Source organism: Tupaia chinensis, unplaced genomic scaffold, assembly GCF_000334495.1.
Source record: "Tupaia chinensis unplaced genomic scaffold, TupChi_1.0 Scaffold000546_1, whole genome shotgun sequence".
Lineage (NCBI taxonomy): Eukaryota > Metazoa > Chordata > Mammalia > Scandentia > Tupaiidae > Tupaia > Tupaia belangeri.
Genome location: NW_006160058.1, coordinates 492,803 through 512,142, shown reverse-complemented (window position 1 = coordinate 512,142; position 19,340 = coordinate 492,803). Strand labels below are relative to the sequence as shown.

Here is a 19,340-nt window from a genome sequence, read left to right as displayed (position 1 = left end):
AAAAAGAGATTAGATACCATTTTATAATTTCCTAGCTTTGTCCATTACCCACAGATACTTCTTAGATGCTCAGAATATATTCAAATGCATTTGATTAATACAGATACAAATTTTCACTATACTATATGAAGTAGTACAGAGACTAATGAAGTCACTGTATAAATTCAGGTTTCTCTGTTTTCTACATACACCTAAAGCTTCTATTTTATAAATTAGCAAACCAAACCTAGAGTCTCATATTTATTAAGTGTTCACTTGAGTAAGATATGGGATGTGAACAACATACTGCAATGATAATAAAGATCTTATAGGGTTTTTTTGTTTGGTTTGGTTTGGTTTGTTCTTGAGAGGTTTTCACTATAGGGTGCTTGCGTTCACCAGACAGAGAGAGAGAGACATAGAGACAGAAAGCGAGAAATCACCCCCCAGGGGGGATGGTCACACTGCAATCCCTTCTCCTCCATTCTCCTCTCAGGATCTTGGGCACACACGCCCACGTGCCCGGCGTGAGTTCTAAGCCACCGGGTCCAGTACCCGAACTGTGGTCGACTACATGGGAGTCCAGCGACATAGCCATTACGCTAACTGCTGGTTCCCAAGATCTTATGTTTATAGGGTCAAGTAAAATATTTCAGCTCATTTTACAAAACACAACCTAGAAAAATCTTGGCATTATTGTGCTTGGCCTGAATAGACCTTTCACAAAGAACCTCTTATAGCTACAATTAGATACAACTTCTCAGAGACTAGAGAAAATTGTTATATGTTCTTGAAAAGTAATGAGAAATGCAGTATACAAAATAAATAGTTCTACTATGTGATAGAAATAAAAAAAAAAAAAGGGAGGATCAACAGGTGGAGTGGAGGTTAATGCTCTAGATCACACGTGGCCAACTACAAAATTTGAGTCCTGGACCAAACGGCTTAAAAATCATCCCAGGCCCCAAATCCTGAGAGGGGAGTAGAGGAAAAGGAATTATGGCATGGCCATCCTCTCTGAGAGAGTGATCTCTCACTTTCCTTCTTTCTGTCTGTCTCTCTCTCTCCCTATGTCTGGTGAGTATATGTGCCCTATGGCAAAAACAGGAAGGAAGGAAGGAAGGAAGGAAGGAAGGAAGGAAGGAAGGAAGAAGGAGGGAAGGAAGGAAGGAAGGAAAAAAGAATAAAGAAGGAAAAAGAAAGACAGACCACCAAATTGCTACACTGAAAAGAAGGAGTACATTTCTATTTTATAATCTCATGGGGAGGAATACACAAGTGGGTCCATCCATGCTATGAATTACAGAGGGAATGGTGGGGGCAAGGGTGGATAATGGCAGAAATGGCTCACAACTTCCCTTCTAGTTTTAGAACAGGATATTTCTAAGTAGTATACCTTTGTCCCCTTGTCACATGTGCCCACGTAAATCACTCGTTACCATTATATCCAGCTCTCTTTCCTACCAGTTACACTTGACTTCCCGTAGTCCCTGTCTTCTTGCCCCTATTTTTTAATTTTGTAAAATAAAAATAATAATAATTTTTTGCATATGTTAGTAATATTTTCCCCATGAATAAAAGGATAAAATAGCCAATAAGAAAGTAAAATTACATATAGTTCATCCACCCTCAATTTGGTTGTTTTGTAGTCGCCTTATAACTAGTCTGTCCCTGTATAACCAGTTCTTTTCACAATAGCCAGGCTGGTATAATTAAAACACAACTCAGACTATGTTACTTTATTACTTAACAACCCCTCAAATATTGCCACGGGGCTCAGAATAAAAACCAAAGTCCATATTTGGATCTGCTTGTACCTGATTGCTGTAGCTTCCTCTCACTCCAAGACTGCCACCTCCAAATCTTAACTCATTCCTACTTTCAGACTATGTATCTGTTCTTCCCTTTGCTCTGAGTGCATGGCACCCCGTATCTTTATTTAGACCTTCACTTAAACATCACCTCCTCGGAGAGGTCTCCTCTCAGTAAGGACATAATGACTTATCATTTACTTACTTACTTAACATCTGTATCCTCACTAGAACATCTGCTAGAGAGGTTGACTTAATTTGGTTCTTGAGATTGGCATTTTCAACAAAGTACAGTTTTCCTCAAGTTATCTAAACATTTACACTCCATTTGTGAAAGTATTACCCTACTCAAATGAATATTCAAGCACTCTCTGTGATGCATCAGGTTAATCTCTTGCTACTTTCTTTATGAGAAAATGTTTTTAGTTGCCACTTTCTTTAAAGATGTCAGCACAGTCCTGACATTTAGAAAAATATTAAATATGGAGTTTATTCACAGTGACATTTCTCCATTATGTTTGAGTAGATGATAATTGAAGAGAACTATTTCTCAGCTGAAGGTTAGCTAGGGGTTGTTCAAGACATTTGAAAAATGTAATTAATCTGTAGAGACTAATCATACTGGATACGAAGGAAGAAGGAAAGTATATTCTAGAAAAAAGAGATTAGATACCATTTTATAATTTCCTAGCTTTGTCCATTACCCACAGATACTTCTTAGATGCTCAGAATATATTCAAATGCATTTGATTAATACAGATACAAATTTTCACTATACTATATGAAGTAGTACAGAGACTAATGAAGTCACTGTATAAATTCAGGTTTCTCTGTTTTCTACATACACCTAAAGCTTCTATTTTATAAATTAGCAAACCAAACCTAGAGTCTCATATTTATTAAGTGTTCACTTGAGTAAGATATGGGATGTGAACAACATACTGCAATGATAATAAAGATCTTATAGGGTTTTTTTGTTTGGTTTGGTTTGGTTTGTTCTTGAGAGGTTTTCACTATAGGGTGCTTGCGTTCACCAGACAGAGAGAGAGAGACATAGAGACAGAAAGCGAGAAATCACCCCCCAGGGGGGATGGTCACACTGCAATCCCTTCTCCTCCATTCTCCTCTCAGGATCTTGGGCACACACGCCCACGTGCCCGGCGTGAGTTCTAAGCCACCGGGTCCAGTACCCGAACTGTGGTCGACTACATGGGAGTCCAGCGACATAGCCATTACGCTAACTGCTGGTTCCCAAGATCTTATGTTTATAGGGTCAAGTAAAATATTTCAGCTCATTTTACAAAACACAACCTAGAAAAATCTTGGCATTATTGTGCTTGGCCTGAATAGACCTTTCACAAAGAACCTCTTATAGCTACAATTAGATACAACTTCTCAGAGACTAGAGAAAATTGTTATATGTTCTTGAAAAGTAATGAGAAATGCAGTATACAAAATAAATAGTTCTACTATGTGATAGAAATAAAAAAAAAAAAAGGGAGGATCAACAGGTGGAGTGGAGGTTAATGCTCTAGATCACACGTGGCCAACTACAAAATTTGAGTCCTGGACCAAACGGCTTAAAAATCATCCCAGGCCCCAAATCCTGAGAGGGGAGTAGAGGAAAAGGAATTATGGCATGGCCATCCTCTCTGAGAGAGTGATCTCTCACTTTCCTTCTTTCTGTCTGTCTCTCTCTCTCCCTATGTCTGGTGAGTATATGTGCCCTATGGCAAAAACAGGAAGGAAGGAAGGAAGGAAGGAAGGAAGGAAGGAAGGAAGGAAGGAAGGAAGGAGGAAGGAAGGAAGGAAGGAAGGAAGGAAAAAAGAATAAAGAAGGAAAAAGAAAGACAGACCACCAAATTGCTACACTGAAAAGAAGGAGTACATTTCTATTTTATAATCTCATGGGGAGGAATACACAAGTGGGTCCATCCATGCTATGAATTACAGAGGGAATGGTGGGGGCAAGGGTGGATAATGGCAGAAATGGCTCACAACTTCCCTTCTAGTTTTAGAACAGGATATTTCTAAGTAGTATACCTTTGTCCCCTTGTCACATGTGCCCACGTAAATCACTCGTTACCATTATATCCAGCTCTCTTTCCTACCAGTTACACTTGACTTCCCGTAGTCCCTGTCTTCTTGCCCCTATTTTTTAATTTTGTAAAATAAAAATAATAATAATTTTTTACATATGTTAGTAATATTTTCCCCATGAATAAAAGAATAAAATAGCCAATAAGAAAGTAAAATTACATATAGTTCATCCACCCTCAATTTGGTTGTTTTGTAGTCGCCTTATAACTAGTCTGTCCCTGTATAACCAGTTCTTTTCACAATAGCCAGGCTGGTATAATTAAAACACAACTCAGACTATGTTACTTTATTACTTAACAACCCCTCAAATATTGCCACGGGGCTCAGAATAAAAACCAAAGTCCATATTTGGATCTGCTTGTACCTGATTGCTGTAGCTTCCTCTCACTCCAAGACTGCCACCTCCAAATCTTAACTCATTCCTACTTTCAGACTATGTATCTGTTCTTCCCTTTGCTCTGAGTGCATGGCACCCCGTATCTTTATTTAGACCTTCACTTAAACATCACCTCCTCGGAGAGGTCTCCTCTCAGTAAGGACATAATGACTTATCATTTACTTACTTACTTAACATCTGTATCCTCACTAGAACATCTGCTAGAGAGAGCACAGCCCTGTCTTTTCCAAATCTGCAACAATTCTTGGCACATGGCAGGTGCTCTACAAATACTAGTCCAACAAACAAAGCTGCAAAATTCTTCATTGACGACTATAACTGTACTGTTTTCCTTCAAAATAATCTGGGATTCTTTCATCTTCGTATAGATATTTGTAGAAAGAAAGATAGCTCAATTATTATGCAATCACATTTCCCTGTAATGTTATGCGACATTGGTATTGCTTTTGTTCTTCCAAATTTGTTTCATTTTATCTGATGCATAATTTAATCTAGTTTCTCATTGTGCTTGCTTATTCAACTTGACTTAAATACTCTGCACTGGATAGTGTATTTATACTACTTCGCATTTTGTGTATTTACTTCATTTTTATGTCCAGAAAACAAATGTGCGGGTACTTAATCAGCTGTTTCCATTTTCACTCAGCATTGGTATAGACTGTACTGTGGCTCATTGAATCCAAGTCTACATTAAGGCATCTTCCGATGTAAAAAATGGACCAAGTATTGAAATATTTCTTTGGTCAGAATTATGTACAGAACTGTGGCTATTGTTACACAAAACATAGCAATGCTTTCACAGCTGAGGAAAGGAAAGAACATTATTAAAGGATATCAGGGACTCTTTTGTGTGTGTTTCTCTTCTTTTGTGGGTTGATTGGGGCCGATAAACTTGTGCTTTTGTTCAACTTATTTTTTAAAAACATAAGGGAGTCATCAGAATTCTTCAGAGTATTTAACAACAACAACAACAAAGCAAAAAGCAAAAAAAAAACAACTGGGGAAATATGTTTTACATTTATAGAGGTTGCAGGTCAGCACATTCAGAGAGAAATACAGTCAGAAGTTGTTCTCACAAATGGTTTTATATTGGAACACAGTAGCCAAGTATGACAAGGTTCTGCTTCACTTTATGGTCACACATATTGGAGATCAATAAATCAGGGGAAAGCTGACTTCAATAAGCTTCACACTACAGACTGTGTGTGGATCACAGAATGACTTATATAATCAGGAGCTAGAGACAAAAACATTTTCAATATCTTTCCAGTTCATGCCTTCTGAAAATTCTTCAACCTCTCAAGACTAAAACCTACTGCTCCACAACCTCTTAGGTGCTCGCCCCCTGGTGCAGGTTAAATTCTGGGCCAGTCATTACAATTGCTCTGGTGTGTGCCCTCTCTCTATCACTCACCATTAGCAAAATAACAATCCTGGTGGAATCCAGTTCTCTGCCTACCTGTCCCTAAATACAGATAAACATAGGAGACTGAAAAACACAAACAATCAAATGAGCTAGCAGTCAAGACAGTCTAATCTTCTCAACTAGATTTCTTCCTAACCACTCATTTCTTAGAGCACTTAGGTATTTTTTTTTCCTTTTTAATTCAATTATAAATTCTTAACCTGCCTCTTTGAAAGGTGATCTTCCAGCTATTTTCACAGAATGTCTTGCAAGGACCTGAGAGCTGGCCCTCGTAGGAGCTGGCATCCTTTTCTCCCTGTCTCTGTGGGAGGATAAAGATCTAAGTTCCTGAAGGAACAATTAGCAGACCCCTGGGCCTAATGGCATGGAACAACCTCCCCCACACTGGAGTTCTCCAGTATTCTTCCACTAGCTCACCTCAGTGCTCAAAAACCCTCCCATCTTTTGGTTTTAGAATTGACTTCAACCTTGTTTCTCTATTGCAATGGTCTTGAATATTTTTTTTTTTTCTGTTTAAGTTAGATTTGGAATGACTATGTCATTCCTAGTGCATTTCTCTAAATCATTTGCTCTTCTGTTTATCTCACATCTTCAAATTATTCATACCTCTACCCCATCCTCATTTTCATCTGATGAGACTTCCAAAGGAGAAGAAAATTCACATCTTTCTTTAAATTATTCATACCTCTACCCCATCCTCATTCTCATCTGATGAGACTTCCAAAGGAGAAGAAAAATTCCTTAGGCCCTACACTCGAGACGTTGTATGAACACACCTCCCTATCTCCTGCCTCAACAGTATTTCCTGTGTCTGCTCAACTCCACTATACCCCTCTCATTGACCCCATTTCTGCTCTTGTCTTTTCAACAGAAATCAAACTCAAGTTTTTGCTAAATCTTACTTGAACTACTTTTTTCTCCTGGATTTTAAGGCACAAAATGTTCTTTTTCCTTCTGCCCCACCTGCGTTTACAGGCTTTCACTGTTTTTTGTTTTGTTTTGTTTTGTTTTGTTTTGAGAGGTTTTTGCTATAGGATACATGAGCTCACCAGAAGACAGAGAGAGACAGAAAGCAAGAAATCACTCCCTAAGGAATGGCTATGCTGTAATCCCTTCTTCTCCATTCTCCTCTCCAGATCTTGGGCACACGCGCACACATGCCCTGCATGAGTTTAAGCCACCAGGTCTGGGACTTGAACCGCGATCGGCTACATGGGAGTCCAGTGACATAGCCATTATGCCAACTGCTGGTCCCAGTTATGTCTTTTAACATGGATATGTTAAGGATCCATCAGGACTTCATTGGGCCAGCCTCATTGCTTAGTCCTTAAGGAAGCCAGATCCCACATTGCTGACCATGGTTTGAATCCCAGCTCTGGCAATTTGAAAAACACTCCAAGCTTGTGTGCAGGCTTGCCCCAAATCCCAACAGGATGGGGAAACTGGAGAAAATGAGATTGCAGTATGACTGCACCCCATGGGAGGGGTACTTTCCCCCCCCCCTTTGTCACTTGCCCTCTGGCATTAAAAAAAAAAGACTATGTTTTCCCCTTCATTCACTAATTCATTCCTTTTTACCCCATAGTTCTCCCTTCTGCTACAGGCAACTATTCACATGTATCCAATTTGCATATTGTTCGTAATAACCCTTAAAAATGTATTTTGTATTCATGTATTTTAATATATATAAATAATATTTCAGTAACTATCTTTTTGGCTGTTGTTTTGTTTTTAAGTTTTTCTCTCATTACTGTTTTTAAGATCCATTCATGTTATGATAATTGTTGGCTGCTACCTGCTTCACAGTTCTGCCTCTAGTATTCCTCTATATTTGGTCTTCTAGAATGACACCCAGAGACCAATAGCTGCCTTCTAGACAAATGACACTGCAACAAACCATCTGCCTGCAAAAAACAAACAAAAGCCCTCTACACTTCTGATTTTTCCACACCACATCCCTCTGAGCTTCTTACCTCACCACACCAATGTCTATTTCATTTTCTGACAACTCCATCCTTCCAGTTACTTACACCAGAAACCTTGGGTCATCCTTAATTCCTGTCTTTCATTCCACACACCTACTGCACTAGTAAACCTTTTATAGTTTTTCCTTCAAAATACATTTGAGTCTGATAATTTCTCAATCTCCTTTTCCCACAGTGACCAAAGCCACCATCATGTCTATCTGGAGTATTGCATCATCTGCTTTAATCTTTTCTGAGCACTATAACCACAGCCATCTTGTTAGAAGGGCAAGTCACGCCATTTTATTGCTCTGCTAAGATCATCCAATGGTTCCATCTCACACTAAGCAAAAGCCAAAAGAACTGCTGTGGCCTAAAAGGCCCTACGTGATCTCCCTGGTCTTTCAATACCCTAGGCACACTTCCCTCCAAACCCTACTCTGGTCCTACCTTCATGACCTCTTTCCTATTGCTTGGATTCCCCCAGACCTAGCCTTCCAAAGATCTTCACACAGACTCCTTCCTTGACCCCAATACCATATCTTAATTGAACTAACATCTCTAGTTACATGTCCAAATACTCTGAATTCCATTTACCATCCTCCCCTGCTTAAATTCTCCTTAGCATTTGTCTCTATTGAACATACCATATGTTTTTAAAACTTCTTCACTTTGTTTACTGTCTAGTTTCCCTGGGGCCCCTACCTGAATAATGTTAACTTGATTAAGACAGGGATTTTTTGTTTTGGCTTGTTTTATGTTTTCATTGTTATATGCCCAAACCTGTGTGATGGAACATGACAGACAGTCAATAAATACATGTATAACTGATAAAACCATCAATACAAAGTCTGGATTATAAGAGGACAATAAGGGTTGAAAATAAGATTTGGAAGCACATTCTGAACCAGTGCTGTGCGCTAGAGCTGATCTTTTGCAGTTTACTTAACTTTTGCTTACTCAATTAAGCCTTCCTTTGGAATGCTCCATAAAAATCTGTTAATTTGATCCCTCCTCTACTTCCGTGCCCCTAGGATTAAAATCACTTAAAGTTTTTCTCAGGCTAAGGGGATAAAATCAAAGTTTAGTATCTCACTGGACCTACTAGACCCACTAAGATCTCATCTCCAGGCATGGTCTGCATTCCGGCCACCATACCTGATTGCGTTTATTCATCCACTTGGTTCCTTCTGTTAGTTCATAGCAATCCTCCTACCTGCTTTGCAAAGGCAGGCTTATAGTATTCCCTCACAGTCTTTCAATGGGACTCCAGACTGTTCATTTCCCTGTTCCTTGTCTTGGCAGTTCATACTTTACTTGCTGGCTTGTATTATAATTCCAAATAATACATTTTTATGCAACTAGTTGATTAATATGAATCTCCCCTCTACATACATAAACTCCGGTAGGGAAGGACTGTGCCCATTTTATTTGCTGTTTTATCACAAGCCCTGGTTAGAAAGACTACTCATTGAACATTTATTGAATAAATGAAGAAACAAACAATAAAGAATACACCTGACATATGATGTTTCCTTTGCCTGAATTATCTCTTTCTCATGATTTTGCCTGTGCTGCTGAGGACAGAAGTCTCACTAGTCTGACCACCTTTTCTTATTTTCCAAAATCCTTTCTGGAGGGCCTGGAGGGAGTCATGCTCAGAATCATTAACAGACATTTTGACCCATTGATAAGAGGATTCTTCCTACATCTTGTCCCTGGCATGCGATCTTTGTGATGTACTTAAAAGCCTCCTTACCTCTGTTGAAGTACACTTTTAGTACATTCTTTTCTGATCTCAGCAACCTTCCTTTTCTAACCACCAATGTAAAAACTGTAAAACTCACCTATAACCTATAAGCCCCACCCATCCACCTCCCACTTTTTTGGGCCAAACCGATGGAAAAAAAACTCTTCGCTAAATTCCGAACTTTGTCTTGTGCTCTCAAAGTCAAATAAAAGGAAACTTTGTACCTGATTACCCCAAGAAAGGCATATTTTGCCTCTTCTTAGGGCCTAGGTCACTCATATTCTGCTTAGAAATAAACTCCATTTATTATTATTTTTACAGAGATGGTTGTTTCCGTCGACATAACTAACTTCTAAATTCTTGACTTATTTTTTGTTTGCTGAGCCTAATTTACACTAACTCTGTCCGTGTTTCCCATTCAGTAAGGGCACCCTGTTCCAGGCTGCAGGTTGGCTTTGCCTTCACAGATTCTGTTCTTAGACTCCCATCTATGTTTCCTCAGCAAAAAGGAACAGAAAACTTTTGATCTATTCAACCTACAGGAAAACTCATATGACCAATATCCTTAGGAGAACAAATTTAGACATGAGGATTTATATGCTTTAAATTTGGTCTGGAGTTCAACAATTAAGAGTAGGAGAACATCATTTTGCCATTACTTAGTAATAAATCTTAATATGGAAGTCAACAAATGAATAGCATAAGGGCATGGCTCCTCTTCATCAGAACTATGAAGTCATGTGTACAGAGAAGAACCATTAATGGTGGCATTCCACAGTCAGGCATAAAATACTGTGTGTAAAATATACTCACAGCCTATGACACATGCTCACAACTGCCAATTGCTTTTGTAAATTTACTAACCTGAAGCTTTAGGTTAAAAAAAAAAATTACTGCTCTACACTAATTGAAATGAAAAAGAAATATGCCATGAAGGTAACATATTTACCACAAAGAAAAGTTTCTCTCCATCTCTGGTTGTTGATCTGCACATTTCTAACTGTGTATAAATGTTGGATGTTCTAAGTTGCTTTTTTAAAATTTGAAGTCAAATATATCACTCATCCCAAAGCTTAAAAAACCTTTGCAAGTTTTCTCTGTGGTTTGTGACTTTTCCTCACACAGCTGTGAACAAAACCCACTGGGTGGGACTGGGCCTCATGTCAGTCAAAAAGTTCAAAGACTAAAAACAAGTACCTCTTCAAGGACATCAGCAAGCTTACTGAGGATCTCTTCAGGAAGGGTCTGGAATGTTGGAACACTGCAAAACAAAACAGAGTGATGCTGAACCCATGAACAGAACCTTAATTTCATAAATAAAATGACAATATTTCAGAATGACAGTGTAAAAAAATTCATAAAAGAATCTGCAGATGAAGATCAAAGCAATTGTTTAAGCACTTTTTGAGGTCATCTAGAGAAAAAGCATGTTATACAAAAAAGAGATTAGATGTTGGATGGATATTTATTCACCTGCACTTGGGAGCCTTAGCTAGTGGGTTGTTGGAAAAAATCCTGATGTTATTTTTCTATTTCTATGCAAAAATGAGTCATGACTTTTCCAACAACTCAATATAATGAGGAGAACTGCTCTCTCTCCCTCTCTCATCTGTCTCCTGCCTGGTTCCTTCCAATTCCTCCTCCTCTTCCAAGTTTTCCTTCACACGCACCCTTCTCCAGGCCAATCCTACCCATTCTTTAGGATACAGGTTGATTGATGATACATTCAGACCTGTAAACATTCATTCAACAACTACATAAAGCTCTTCACTCTTCCCAATGGCTCCCTAACTGGGCCAATTTCTTCTATTATGAGCTCCTTTATCTCTTGCTGCAATTTTAATTAGATAATTAATCAGATAGTTATTATGTGTCTTCCCTGCTAGAGTGAAAACTTCACAAAGATAAGAACTATATTTGTCTTGCTCAGCTCCTTGTATTTTCAGTTACAAATAACAAACTTGACAGCATGTGTTGAATACAGGTATGAAAATATGGATATATGAATGTGTCACAGAACAGTTGTTAGGATTGGGCCAGACTGGATAGAGAAAAGAAGTGGAAAATGCTGGAAATACTGAATGATGCTGAATATACAAAACAATACAACTTTCACATGTGAAATGATAACGACAAAAAAAAAAATAACTCTTCAACATGTAATCCGTGAAATTCCTCTAGAAAATCTGTAAGACATAAAATTTAAATTCTCATTTAATCGTGCTTCAGTGCTTGAACAGAGAAAAGAATATAAACGATTGCATATACATTTGCATGTCTGATATTTAACTTGCGGCATAATTCTGGCTTGATTGGAACGATACAATGAAAGAAACTGTAACATACTATTTTGATATAAGCAAGAAGTTTTTCTGTTAATTTGCCACTGTGAGTCCCATTATGTTGGGTAAAGCTTATTGGTGAAATCCCAAGGTTTTATGCAGAGGTGTGACAATTCACCCAGGACCATCTGTTCCACCAGATTTACTGCTGTGGTCTGAGCCATGTGGGTTTTAGTTTCCAGAAGGCAGTCTATTTCAGCAGCTGGATGAAGCATATCACAGAAAGAGACAGAAGAAGATAGAGGAAGCTGTTTCCATGAGTCTTGCAGGTTGAAAAAACTAGCCCTTCCTTGTTTATAATGAGCTGTATTTCAGTTTCGTCTGAGATACTAGAACATGTAGAGTGCTTCTATCTTGTTGGGTATTTGCAGAAAAAGTTAACTACAGCAGAGTTTTTCTCGTTTATTCATAATTGGCTCTCTTTAGACAGGCCTATTATTTTTATACTACACCTTTTATATATCATTCTGAGAACATTTTTGTAATCATTTAAAAAAAAATCCTGATAGAGACCATGTGTAGGTACATAAGAGACACAGAGAAAGAAAGATAGAGGAAGCCCCCTCATCTCACCTCTCGCCATGCCACATCCCTTCCTCCAGTCCTCAACTGATCAGGGTCTTGGGCTTGCACCCATGTACACAGTGTATTCCAGGCTGACCATGCTGGAGATTTGAACTGGCGGACATGTGTTTCTAAAACTGCAGTTTGTTCAACTACCAACGATGTCATCAGACTGGGCCATTTTAGAGATCACTAAGATCTCTATTCTCCAAACACTAAATAAGTTCTGTCATGTAATTAATCTGTTTTCTAAGCATTGCCAGTCTACAACAGCTTGAACACCAAGAAGAAAACAACTTAAATTCTCCCTATGAAATAAATCACTTGAATTTTCCAAATCATATAGAAAGATACCAGATTTCTACTATTTTGAGCATATAATCATTCAAGGTAAAGTTGCCTGTGATTTAGAAAACATAAGGCAAAATAATTTCCAGGACAAACTTTCAGAGAAAATGCTTAAACCCAAGAGAAGAATATTTTCATTCATGTAAAAAGAGATTATAATAATTTACATGCTAATTACAAGTAATTTTTACAGATGTATTAAAACATTTCAGTTCCCTAAGCACTTGCAAAAGACCCAAAGTTACAAATGCACTTGAATATCATATAATAGAGATGATTTAATGTGTGATGCCTTTCTATTGGTTTTTCTAATTAAATGAAGCAAGAACTTGGAATTTATAATGACAATAGTGTTTCTATTTGCTAGACACTGGACTAAAGGTTTTATAGGTAATACAAATTTTGCTTTTCCACCATCTTATCAAATTGTTATTGTCACCTACTTTATAGATAAGGCTACTGGAACCTTGAGAGTTTACCTAAGGTCATTCAAGAAAGGATGACAATTTTCGGGGGACCAGCAGTTAGCGTAATGGCTATGTCACTGGACTCCCATGTAGTCAACCGTGGTTCAAATCCCAGACCCGGTGGCTTAAACTCACGCTGGGAACGTGTGCGTGTGTGCCCAAGATCCCGAGAGGAGAATGGAGGAGAAGGGATTATGGCGTGGCCATCCCCCCTGGGAGGTGATTTCTCGCTTTCTGTCTCTCTGTCTCTCTCTGTCTTTCCGGCGAGCGCATGCGCCCTATAGCAAAAAGCTATAAAAAAAAAAGAAAGGATGACAATTTTCATCTCCATGGCTATGGAGCTGCTGCCTTGCTCACTAAGCTCCCTACTTCTCAGTGAAGGTACTAAAAGCAAGTTTTTCAAACTAGTGCTTGTTCTTTTATGTAATTATTAAAAATAAGTAAGTAATAATATTTGATTTTGTACTTTCATTTATTTCCTCCTTTTTTTTTTCAAGATATTTTTGCCTTAGGGTGCATGTACTTGCTGGAGAGACAGAGATAGGGGAAAGGGAGAGTGAGAAATCATCCCCTAGGAGTGATGGTCATGTCATAATCCCTTCTTCTTCATTCTCCTCTCAGGATCTTGGACATGTATGCACACACATCCAATGTGAGGTTAAGTCACCGAGCCCAGGATTCAAATTGCAGTTGACTATGTGGAAGTCCAGCAATGTAATCATTATGCCATCTGCTAGTCCCAACTGATGCACTATTTATTTATTTATTTATTTATTTATTTATTTATTTATTGGAGAGGGTTTTGGTATAGGGCACGTGTGCTCACCAGAAAGACAGAGAGAGAGAGAGAGAGACAGAGAGACAGAAAGCGAGAAATCATCCCCCCCCACCCCCCAAGGAGGATGGGGATGGCTATGCTGCAATCCCTTCTCCTCCATTCTCCTCTCGGGATCTTGGGCACACACACAAGTACATGTGCCCAGTGTGAGTTTAAGCCACCCAGTCTGGGACTCGAACTGCCGTCGACTTCATGGGAGTCCAGCAACACGGCCATTACACCAACTGCTGGTTCCAGATGCACTTTTTAAATCCCAAAAATTGTTTGGCACAACTTTTCAATTTACAAATGAAAAACACAGTGAAGCATCTTACAGACCAGTTACATTATATTGATTGAAGAAACTCACACCAGAGATAATGACTAGTGAAACCTGGGGAGTTGAATTTGCTAAATGTCTACTGGATACAAAGCCAGTCAAAGAAATTGCACTGCCTCTTTCCAATGATATAGCACTTACCTGAATTACAGATGTAACTGTCAAGCCAGAATGAGTTAAGATGTTGTCTACAGAACTGTATTTTTTGGGACCAGCAGTTAGCATAATGGCTATGTTGCTGGACTCCCATGTAGTCAACGATAACGGTTCAAGTCCTGGACCTGGTGGCTTAAAACTCACACCGGGTGCGTGTGCGTGCATGCGCATGCCCAAGAACCCAAGAGGAGAATGGAGAAGGGATTGCGGTGTGGCCATCCCCCCTGGGGGGTGATTTCTCGCTTTCTGTCTCTCTGTCTCTCTCTGTCTGTATGGTGAGCACAAGTGCCCTATAGCAAATACCTCTCCAAAAAACAAAACAAAACAAACAAACAAAAACTAAGTAAGTAGGAACCAGGAGCTGGCATAATGGTTACATTGCTGGACTCCCACATAGTTGACCAGGGTTTGAGTCCCGGACCCCTGGAGGCTTAAAACTCACACTGTGCACGTGTGTGTGTGTGTGTGTGTGTGTGTATGGGTGTGTGTCCAAAATCCCAAGAGGAGAATGGAGAAGGGATTGAGACAAGTCCATCCCCCCAAGGGGAGTGATTTCTCACTTTCTGTCTGTCTCTTCCGCAAACACACACACACCCTATAGCAAAATTTGTCTTAAAAAAAAACAAAAAACTAAGTAAGTAAATCAATAAATAAAACACCTTGCCAGATTTACTTTAAAATGTTTCTATTGAAATAGTAAAATTTGGGACCAACAGATGGCATAATGGCTATGTCACCGGACTCCCATATAGTCACTGTGGTTCAAGTCTCAGACCCAGTGGCTTAAACTCACACCAGGCACATGTGCGTGTGTGCCCAAGATCCTGAAAGAAGAGTGGAATGAAAAGGATTGTGGTGTGGCTACCCTCAACCCTTGTGTGTGTGTGTGTGTGGGGGGGGGTGAATTCTTACTTTCTGTCTCTCTGTCTCACTCTGTCTTTCTGGCAAGTATATGCACCCTACAGCAAAAAGCTCTCCATAAATAAATAAATTAATTAAATAATAAAAAAAAATAAGTAAATGGTAAGGATATACAAAGCACTTTTGCTTATGGAGGTAAAATAGTCGATTCAAGGAAAATCCCTCGAATGGCTTGCAAATGACTTCCAAGCTGAATTAACTGCTTTTGTTCATGGAACATCATTTTTACCAGGGAATGGCTGACAAAGATGTGGCTATTTATACATGGATATTTTGTAGATGCATTTTTTAAATGAACACAGTAAGCCTGTCATTTCAAGGAAAATAACAATGTTTGTTCCAATAATAAAATTCAAACTATCAAATGAAAATTAAAACTTCAGAAAACTTTTATATACTGCTGTGGACATAACAGCTCTCTGATACAGAAGACTTTCTGATGAGATCAATAGTGACATCTTGACATTAAGAAGTATTTTTTTTTTTGATGTTGGACATTTTGCATAAATCAGTGAACCAGTATTTTCCAAATGACCAAAATATGATGTTACAGAATCACACATGGGTAAAAAGATCAATTTGAGTTACAAGATGGATCAATGGACTTTAATGAAACAGAGTATGAAAAATTCATTGCTGTGATTTCTGATTCCACACTGCAACTAACCTTTAAGAAACTACTAGTTTTTGGATGTTGATGAAGTAGCAAATAAGAATGAAGAATGTCCACAATTATCTCAAAAGGCCATTAGCATACTCTCCTCTGTTCTTCCTACGTTTTCTTTGTCAACTTCAAACAAAACAACATAAATTCAACAGATTACATGCAGCAGGAGATACGAAAATCTTGTCTTTTTAGTTATATTTGCAAGATCTGCAAAAGAATAAATTCAAAGTTTTCTCTATTTTTTTGGTTTTAGAAAATACAGTTATTTGCACATAAAAATAGAACTAATGTTAACATGGAATGTGTTTATTATTGACATTTTAAATGAATTAGTGAATATTTTTAATTTTAAATTTCCAATACCATGAATATCAGTAGCTATAACTCTTGTAAGTTGGAAAATTACTGACATACAGTGATTAAAATGATGGTATTGGGACTGGCCCATAGCACAGTGGTTGACCATGGCTTAAACCCTCTTCCCAGGGGCTTGAACGCCACAACAGCACATGTGGTGTTTCTGAGAGAATGGAGGACACAAAGGATTGAAACATGACCTATGCCCACTGAGAAGTGTTTTTTCTCCCTCTCTCTCTCCCTCTCTGGTTCATGCATGCATCTTCTTGCAACTGAAAGAAAAAGAAAAAAGACTGGGGCCAGCAGGTAGCAGGGTGGTTAAGGCAGTGGATCCCATGTGGCTGACTGCATGGTGCAAATTCTGGACTCTGCAGTCTGAAAAACATGCTGGGTGCATATGAGTGCATATCCAAAATTCCAAGAGGGGAATGGAGGCAAAGGGATTAGCATAGCATGGCCGTCACCTTTGGGAGGTGCTTTCTGTCTCGCTTACTCTCTTTCTCCTCTCTCTGTCTCTCCAGCAAGCACATACACCCTGTAGCACATTTTTCTAATTAATGTATTGATGAAAACTACATAAACAATGGAATATTTACAAGGAAATATTAGAAGGAAAAGACACTAAAACATGTATACAAGTCTGGCCATGGTGGCACAGGCAGTGGGGTGCAGCTGTGTAATACGGGTGCCATATGGTTGGCTGGAAAGTTGGGGGGGAAGATCTTGGCATGACCAAACCCTGTCAGGGATTGCTCTCTCTCTCTCTCATGGAAGAACTAAAAGAATAAACTTAGAAAATTATGTACACAATAGAATAATTACAATCTTATTAAAAAACTTTTATAATTGTGAATGAAACTTTGCTGAAAAGAATCAGGAGACTGTGTTAGGTAGAGCGACTACTAGTTGTTTTTTCTCTTGCTATTTTCTAAATTTTTAGCTGTTTCTATTTTTAAATATATTTTTGTAATACCAAAAACTATAAAGTTTACAACTATAGTTACAAGCAAAGGAAATGTATCTGAATGTTTAATGAAAAGAAAAAAAAGAAAACTTCTTTAATGTTGGAAACATGTTGTTTAATTAATTAATTAGTTTATTCATCAAATCTTACTGAATGCCTAATATGTGCCAAAAATTGTTTCAAGTGTTTAGAATTCATCAAAGAACAAAGGAAAATTTTAGCCTATTCAAGAAAATAGAAAAGAACAAACATAATAAATAATATATATTGCACCTGTTTTTATATGCACACACATAAATAACACATCCTCCATCCCACATTAGATAAGGGTTGCAGATTTTTACAGAATTAAAAACAGGGTAACAGGGACCAGCAGATGGCATAATAGTGACGTCTCTGGACTCCACGCAGTTGACTGCAGTTCAAGTCCCAGACCTGGTGGCTTGAAACTCACACCGGGCACATGTGTGTGTGTGTGCCCAAGATCTTGAGAGAAGAATGGAGGAGAAGGGATTGAAGCATAGCCATCCCCCCGGAGAGAGATTTCTTTCTTTCTGTTTCTCTGTCTCTCCAACGAGTGCACATCACCTATAGCAAAAATCTCTCTCTAAAAAAAGAAAAAAACAAAATCAAAAAACAAAGTAGCAGAGATTACAAAAGGCAGAGGAACAAGCTGAAAGATTAAACCTTAAATGAGTATGTCTTCACTGAGACAGTAAGATTTGAGCAGAAATCTGAGGTTGGTGAGGGAGACAGTGAGCAAGTGTTTTAAGTCCCTGGTAGATTACGGGCACAGCAAAAAGATCTGGGAGCTCCACTTTCCCTGAGCTGGAGGAGAGGGGAAGAGTAGCAGACCTCAAGGATAAGAGCATGGCAGATGGCACAGGGGCTGGTAAGGACTCTGGGCTTTAGTGGGGTGACATTGGAGCCACTGTGGGGTTTTGAGCCCAGGTGGGCTTACACACTATGATCTTACTTACACATTAAAGAGCTACTCCTGCGAACTCTGAAGAATAAACCATAGGGGGCAGGAGTAGAAGCTGTTGACCAGATAAGAATCATGACAGGCAATGAAGGTTTGGACAGGGTGGAAGCGATGGAGGTAGAAGCAGAATCATTTACAGATATACTGAATGTGGGATGAAAACGAAGAGGGGAGATAACCTTGGCTCCCATGGTTAAAAGAAAGCTATGGAAACAGTTTAAATTTTAGGGGACCAGGAGGCGGTGCAGTAGGAAAATGCAACGCTGGCAAGCTGACACACATGGAAGATTTTTCACATCCAGCGGCCTCGCTGAGCATACCTGACACACGTGTGCATACGATCTGAGACCAGTTGGGGCTGGGGATGGAGTGTAGCATTGAGACTCTGTTGGGTGTATTATCTCTTTGTCTCTCTTTCTCTCTCTTTCTTGATCATGAAAAAAAATTAAAGTTAAAAAAAAAAAAAACCTTTTCTTCAAGTTTTTGCCATACGGTTCATGTGCTAGCTGGAGAGACAGAAAGAGGGAAAGTGAGAAATCACCCCCCAGGGGGGACAGCCATACCACAATCCCTTCTCCATTATCAGGATTTCGAGCACACAATCCAGAGTGAATTTCAAAGTGCTAGGTCTGCGACTCAAACTGAAGCTGACCATGTGGGAGTCCAGCACCTAAACCACCATGCCACCTACTGGCCCCAATTTTAAATATTTTTAAACCGGACAAGCAAATTTTCTTTTTTTTTTTTTTTTTTGGAGAGATTTTCACTGTAGGGCGCGTGCGCTCGCCAGACAGACAGAAAGAGACATAGAGACAGAAAGCGAGAAATCACCCCCCCAGGAGGGATGGTCACGCCCCAATCCCTTCTCCTCCATTCTCCTCTCGGGATCTTGGGCATGCACGCACACGCGCCCGGTGTGAGTTTTAAGCCACCGGGTCCGGGACGTGAACCGCGGTCGACTACATGGGAGTCCAGCGACATAGCC

General features: G+C 39.1%; 1 protein-coding gene across 1 annotated transcript in view; it reads right to left on the bottom strand.

Annotated features, from left to right (window-relative positions):
* The window catches only part of LOC102471472 (cGMP-dependent protein kinase 1-like), a gene marked incomplete at its 5' end in the record, with an annotated part of 641,417 nt that overhangs the window by 133,551 nt on the left and 488,526 nt on the right, over window positions 1–19,340 (bottom strand). The window contains one exon of the mRNA XM_006157547.1: window positions 10,625–10,688. Within this exon, the coding sequence (XP_006157609.1) occupies window positions 10,625–10,688 (64 nt within the window). The remainder of the gene's footprint in view (window positions 1–10,624; window positions 10,689–19,340) is intronic.